This window comes from Nothobranchius furzeri, chromosome 10 (genome assembly GCF_043380555.1).
Source record: "Nothobranchius furzeri strain GRZ-AD chromosome 10, NfurGRZ-RIMD1, whole genome shotgun sequence".
Classification (NCBI taxonomy): domain Eukaryota; kingdom Metazoa; phylum Chordata; class Actinopteri; order Cyprinodontiformes; family Nothobranchiidae; genus Nothobranchius; species Nothobranchius furzeri.
In genome coordinates, this window is record NC_091750.1 from 43,496,505 (window position 1) to 43,503,612 (window position 7,108).

General features: G+C 42.6%; 1 protein-coding gene across 1 annotated transcript; it reads left to right on the top strand.

Annotated features, from left to right (window-relative positions):
- Positions 1–1,968: 1,968 nt before the first annotated feature.
- bhlha9 (basic helix-loop-helix family, member a9) lies at positions 1,969–3,476 on the top strand. Its single transcript, XM_015960618.3, has one exon. It carries the CDS (start codon positions 2,158–2,160, stop codon positions 3,019–3,021), a length of 864 nt encoding a protein of 287 aa, XP_015816104.1. The 5' UTR covers positions 1,969–2,157; the 3' UTR covers positions 3,022–3,476.
- The last annotated feature ends 3,632 nt before the right edge of the window (positions 3,477–7,108 follow it).

Here is a 7,108-nt window from a genome sequence, read left to right on the forward strand (position 1 = left end):
CACTTTAACAGTAAAAATCAGTCTCATGCATCTAAAGATGCTCATCATAAAATTTGAAAATCATGACAAAGTTTATTTATTTCAATAATTCCATTCAAAAAGTGAAACTTGTATAATAGATTCATTCGTTACACGGACTGATATATTTCAGATGTTTTTTTTTTCTTTAATGTTGATGAATGTAACTGACAACGAATGAAAATCCCAAATCCAGTATTTCAGAATATTGTGAAATGGTTCAATATTGAAGACCCCTGGTGCCATACTCTAATCAGCTAATGAATTCAAAACACCTGCAAAAGCCTTTAAATGGTCTCTCAGTCTAGTTCTGTAGGCTATACAGTCATGTGGAAGACTGCTGACTTGACAGATGTCCAAAAAACAACCATTAACACCTTACAGGTTTTAGAGGTTTGCAGGTTTTGTTTGCTGGTTCAAGATGGTGCCAGTGGGCTTGGCTGGCCGTCTTTCTCTGCAAATACTGCTTGTGTTTTTAATGTTTTTTTTTTTTGTTTGTTTGTTTAATGAGCCATGTTGCTGACTCTCTGCTGGTGTTTGAGTGCCATACGCTTCTGGACCTTCATTTTTCTTCTGTGTCCCTGCGTGGACTGGTGGGTGACTGTAGGCCCCACCCTGTCAAAGAAACGCTGGTGAAGCGACTCTCAGAGTCCAAATGAGTCTGCTTCACCAAACCTTATGAGGGGAGGAGACGTTGGATCTGGAGATTACCCCCACAGGCAGGATTAGAAAGTTTAGAGTAATCCAATTTTTTATGTCTTCAAGACAAGCCTGTAATCTAACTGATTAGGTTCATCAGGGGGCATGGGCTTTTCTGGTTACAGTCTACCTGGGGTCCCTGTGCTCTAGGGTAGCTCCTGGATCTCTGGGACTTGGAGCTCCCTCCATTTCCTACACATCTTTGGGGGACAGATCTGTGGCTCCTCACATTCTCTATTGGACGCTCCTATAGAGAAACCTTACATATACAAGCGCAGGTATGCACACAGGTGCTCACATGGTGCTCATAAGTATAGACTTGGGCACGTTCGACACATGTCTTAAGGCTGTGGTTGGCCCTAATTGCACTGTGATTTATTATTGTATGATTGTTCAGTAAAACAATGTTTATTTTATATTTCCTCATCAGGTTGATGCAGTGATAGCTTTCTCTTGTTGTATTGTTGTGTGTCCCCTTCTTTTTTTTCTCCTTCTGCAGGTCTAGAAGCAGACTCTTGTTCATCATTGACTGTTTATCAGGGCCTGCAGTAATCACAGGGTCTAATTGTGAAATTTTTACTCTTTGTCCCTTTCTGAAGTCTAAGGCTCACTTTGGTCTTGTCCTCGGGGGCTGCCAACTCCTGATTTATGGGGAAGGGTTCCAGGACAGCTACTTTAAATTACACGGCCCTTAAAGCAGAGCAAAGAGAGACAGCAAGAGGCTGAATCGCCACTCTGAAAGCAGTTAATTGCCAGGATGAGTCCAACCTGCAAGAGATAAGAAGGTTCGTGGATAACTGCAGACAAACCATTATTAAGTAAAGAAATTCTAATCAATACTTCTATGGAGCACAATATATAATGGTGAATTTGAGGTCTTGCACACTTATGTCAATTAGCTTTATGTAATTTAATACATTTTTATTTTTTTATTTACAAAACTACTCAATTATTTTAAATGTTTTGGCAAAAAAAATTATAATAAAGACAAAGATTTTAACCATGTAATGCAGATGAATGACACACTTTAAAAAGTATTCAGGTATAAAGGTACATGTTTTCAGACATCAGGGGTTACGACGCCTTTGAATGATGTGAGGAAGAGTCAGAGCAGTAAGAGGAGGAGGTGACAGTGCCATTTCCCCGCAGGCCACCCATAAACCTGGAAAACGAGAGGAGTGCATCATTCCTCACAAGTGATTGTACCATGTGACTTCAAGAGCTTTAAAAAGCAGACCAACCTGTCTTTTTCAGGTACAAGTAATCACAGTTGAACCGAGGAGTCAGAGGAAGAAACTGTCTGGGCTGTCAGGGCAGCAGCAACCACGACAGCCCCCCAGAAAGTTGAGGGAGTGCTTGTAGGATCAACCTCTCATCACAGTATCTGCAAAATTATCAGGACAAACCAGCACTGATTTGTGTAGAGGATCCATTTACACAATGAGCTGCAGCAGCGTTGAAGGCTCTGAGTTTTCAGAGGAAGACCTTGAGATTGACATGCTGGGACACGGTGACGATGAGGGAACTTCCAAGGCATCTTTCCAAGACAGCGAGAATTCAACTAACAGCCCCAGCGATCCGGAGGAAGGTCAGACCAAAAAGCGCAATCGACCAGTTCGCTCAAAAGCTCGAAGGATGGCTGCTAATGTACGTGAGCGAAAGCGCATACTGGACTACAACCAAGCCTTCAATGCTCTTCGTGTTGCGCTGAATCATGATCTTAATGGTAAACGACTTTCTAAAATTGCCACACTTCAAAGGGCTATCAATCGCATCTCTGCTCTTTCAGTTTTTCTAAGTTCAAATCCTCCCAACAAGCCTTGCATGCATCGGGAGTGCCACAGGCCATCTGGGGGACAAGCTGTGATGGGAGCATCCCGACTAGAGCAGACCAGAGTTACTCTTCCCCGCTTGGAGCATCAAGTCTACATCCCTTGGCATGCATCTCATTCTCAACAGATGCAGCCACAACAAGGAGTCCACATGCACCATTTTTCCATGGATCCACATGTTTACATGGAGAACACTTTGTCATCATGTCCACCGTCACCACACTACCCTTGTTATCCCACTGAGGGACACTTCCACCCTTCACACGGACACTGCAGCAGCCCAGACGATCACCGACCTAGTCCACTGCACTACCCTCAGGTGTGTGAGGGGTTGGGGTGTCAGCCTGGGATGTGGGCCTCCTGTTCTCAGGGATATCTGGACAACTTTGTGGAGCCAACTCACACTCTTGGACTTCCGTGGCAAGTGGGCTACCTGGAGGAGTCAGAGCACAGCCTTCCCTCTGTGTCCTGATGTACTGTAGCAAGTATTAACCCTTTTGGTGAGCCCTTGAGATCAGACTCAGAAAGAATGTAAAGAGTTTCTGTGACATAACACTACAACTGTCAAACAGAGATAGGTTTGAATACATGTCTGCAGAATGCTGCACATGCTGGAAACACTTTTCTGACCTGAATCTGACTGCAGCAGGAAGTTTAAATCACTGTATGCTCTAGTCATCAAAGAATCGTTTTAGTTTTTAACTAAATGTCCCACTGCTGAATGAACAAACATAACAAAAAAATCGACTGGTTTCTTCACTGTTCGTCATCTTAAAGTTGCATCTAATATTAGCAAATTAATATTTATTTTTGTTTTATTAAAATTACCTGCTGTTTTATTCATGTAAACAGTTTCATTTTCACTGCAGAACTTTAAAATGCAAAATGTTCAGCCGTGATTGTTTTTAATAAAAGTGTTGACGTAAACCTCATGTGGTTCTCTGAATTCCCTAATCCAACAACACATAGTAAATCTGCAGGTGTGTGTGTGTGTGTGTGTGTGTGTGTGTGTGTGTGTGTGTGTGTGTGTGTGTGTGTGTGTGTGTGTGTGTGTGTGTGTGTGTGTGTGTGTTTGATTATAGCCTAAGGATGGTAGTTTCTGCTCCTCTGAGTATGAGATGACAGAGGTCCTTGGCTCAGTTGTAATGTCCTTACAAGTCCACTCTTGTCATTTTTCTAAGAAGAGAAGTCAAGGTAGAATTTACACACAGCTAAACAGAAGCTCAAACACACAGCAGGAACAAATCTGACAGGGTTTGGCCTATAAATCAATAACAAGAGTGTGAACAGTGCATTGGCAACTCTTGCACAACATGCTTGATTTAAGAATAACATTTCAGTGAAAACAGCTTAACGAGACAAAAAGGTCAGATGGCTTTTATAATAAGGAAGAGTGACGTGTAACCACAGCTTAAGCTTCCATCATGTTAGTCAACAATAGCTTTCCCTTCCCTTCCCTGCAGAGCAATGTGTGATGGAAAACAGCTTTAATATCAGACTACAGGACAGAAGCCACCGACAGATTTATGTGGGTTCAGGAAGGAAGAGTGTGCTCCGTCATCAGGGTGGTGAAATCCCCTGTCGGGCTGCCCTGGCCCGCAGGTGGAATTGGGTGTGTTAGGAGTTTTTTTTAACATCCTGGAGGTCTAACAACATGGGCCATGAGAAGCTGCAGAGGTGTGTTGGCCCAGGGAGAACTTCTGCAGGATGAGTGGAGAAATAATGGGTGTTGTACAGCGACAATTAGCAGGCAGGAAGGAGACGGTGGACAGACAAAAAGATGAATGGTGAGGAGGAGTGAAATAAGAGGAAAAGGGGGGATGCAGGTGGCGAGAAAAAGAATAGTGACACCACCTTAGGCTCGTAGTCTCTGCACAGACGTGAATCACTGGGAAACCTTGAATCACCTGTAAGAGACAAATATGGCTGACAGTAATCAGTGACGGCATGTCTCTTTTCTCCTCCTGTTTTGGCTCAAACATTGATGTGCACACACTCCAGCGCCAGTTTGTCAGCCTGTTTGGGCCTTCTTAGTGAAAGTGGACTGGTGGAACACTAATTCTGCTCCCATGTTGTTTTTTGATGCCTGTAAAAGTTCTGTTTTGCTAATAAAATTTGAAAACAAATCTAAATCATCTTTGTTCTGCAAAGGAGTTGTCATCAGTTTAGTGGAACATTTTGAATCAGCCCACAAACTCAAGGAAACAATAAACCCCAAACCTTCCACACACGCAAACAAACACAAGGAGAGCTCTGCTTTGTCGTTTTTTTTTTTTTTTTTCGGGTCGGTGTTAACTCGTGGTACACTGTTGATCACCTGCTGCTGATGAGAGGATTTCTCCAGTCAGTGTGGAAGGAAAAGGTGAGCTTCTGAACAAGATTTAGTTCTTAGAAACACTTAAAGCCAATAAGCTTTTGTTAGAAACACTTTCTATGCCCAGACTGTAGTGACCTGTTATTTATAGTTTTATAATTAAAATAAGTGAATGCACTAAACCCACAGGTGATGGAAAATAAGATTAAAGGGGCATTATGGAAGTTTGACAGCCAAAACATGTATAGAAATAATACATTTCTTCTTCATACATTCTCCTGCAATACCCTGGTCCTGTAGAATGAGCCCTGGCTTTTTTACTGTGATTGCCTGTTTTTCTGTAAAATCACAGAAAAAGAGAGCTGCTCGGGTCGAGCAGGCTGCTTCATGCGCGTTCACGCTCAGGCATAGCCCGTAGCATTTGCTATCAGTAGCTTTAGCAGCAGAGAGTGAGGTAGTGCCAACTCAGCGACTTTGTCGCTATTCCTAACACCTAGTGATGAATCTAGCTACATTTCTGAGGACCCTTAGCTACTTTCTTCTAGATATTTCCTGCAAATTAGCAACAAAATAGCCATTTTCGCTCCGAACTGTTCATTGAACGTTGTGTCAGCTGTCATCAAGGATATAAATGTTACAGATACCACAGATATTGCTGGTGCTTTAGCTCACCTGGTAAGACGTTGGACTGTTGTGCAGAAGACCCAGGTTCAATTTTGTATGTGAATATGGTTTAGTTAGAGTTTATTTTTTACATTAATGGTATATTTTTTACGGTAAGATGCCCAAATTTTTATTTGAGACTCGCCAAACATCATTGAATTCACAGGTAAAAAAGATGTGGGTTCAACTTTCATGGACTTCCGCTTCCGGTCGGCAACAAGATGGTGCCTGTGCTTGGGTTAGCAGTGGTCACTGGCCACTTTTTCAAACTTTTCTCCACTAACCTCCTCTTTTCCACCTTGCTCCTGTCTGCGGTCCTCTTCAGTAGTGTCCCTGCTGCCATCTCCTATGATCGCCAGACTCTTTTGTCCTTCCGTTCGTTCACGATCGCCGAAGATGCACCGAGGACGTATCATCCTGTTTGTTTACCTGAGCGGCGCACTGGTCCGGAACCAAACGACGATCCAGAGCTGCGCACCTCTAGCAATGTTTGTCCGGTCCCGGGAAAACGTCGGAGGAAAAGAGGTAAACGAGCAGGAATCCAGGTGAGAATAAGACTTCTCTTAAAGCGTGGTTTATCTAATAAACATCGGCGCGATCTTCTAGCTTCTTGTCCTTTGTTTGGTGACCTGAGCGCCACTTCCGCTTTCCCGCCAGGATGCATTGGGACGCGGTTCATCCGTCCAAGTTTTTTAAGGTCGGTTTATCCTCATTCCTCAGTGGTTTCTCCTCCTGTTCCCTCCATAAGTGGTTTTTATAAACACCGTGGATCTAACCCTGCTAACTTACGTCCACTAACTCCAGCTGTTTTTGTAGTTTCTGATTCCTCCACCTCACTCAGCATGGCTCTATTAAATACCCGCTCTGTTAACAATAAGACCTTCCTGCTCAATGATCTAATTCTCTCTAAATGCGCGTTCTCTTGTCCTCTGTCTTCCGGGCCACACACACACACACACACAGGACTGTCTCAGCTGTTATTTTCATTAAGGAGTGTGCACGTACAGCATGCGTGCCTCATGCACAAGCCTACTATTGAAGCTGCCGTTACGCTTTTGGCCTGAGGGGGCAATTGCGAGCATAAAAATTCAAAACTCCATAAAGTCCTTTTATATAAGCCTGAATATTTTCTCCCACAGCTCAGCTCTGTTAGAAATAAGCAGATGTCTGCTTAAGCTGGATGATGCCAAATATAAAAATGTGTTCACAGATAACTGATCTTTAATGAAAAAGAATATTAATAATTTCAGGCTTGTACGTTAAGGTTTTCAGCTCATAGCACTGGTGCTACGAAGGTCGTAGGTTTTGTAGCACAGAACAAAAGGTTGTAGCACCAGCCCAAAAAATTTGTTACAATCTCTAAAAACCAAAAGTAGTTCTTACAATTACTTAAACACATTGACAAACACCAGTAGTTCATATAATTAAAACACAATAACAACCACTAAAGCAGATTCCTGGTAGTGTGAGTCTCACTCATGTACTTTACAATAAAGCTGATTCTGAAATGTCTTAAGATGGTCTTGTCTGTGTAATTTTGAAAAGAACATTTTCTTTTGTTCAAATTAGTGTAGATTTGTTC

Excerpts from the sequence above, each read along its gene's own strand:
- bhlha9 (XM_015960618.3), top strand. The coding sequence starts at position 2,158 with ATGAGCTGCAGCAGCGTTGAAGGCTCTGAGTTTTCAGAGGAAGACCTT.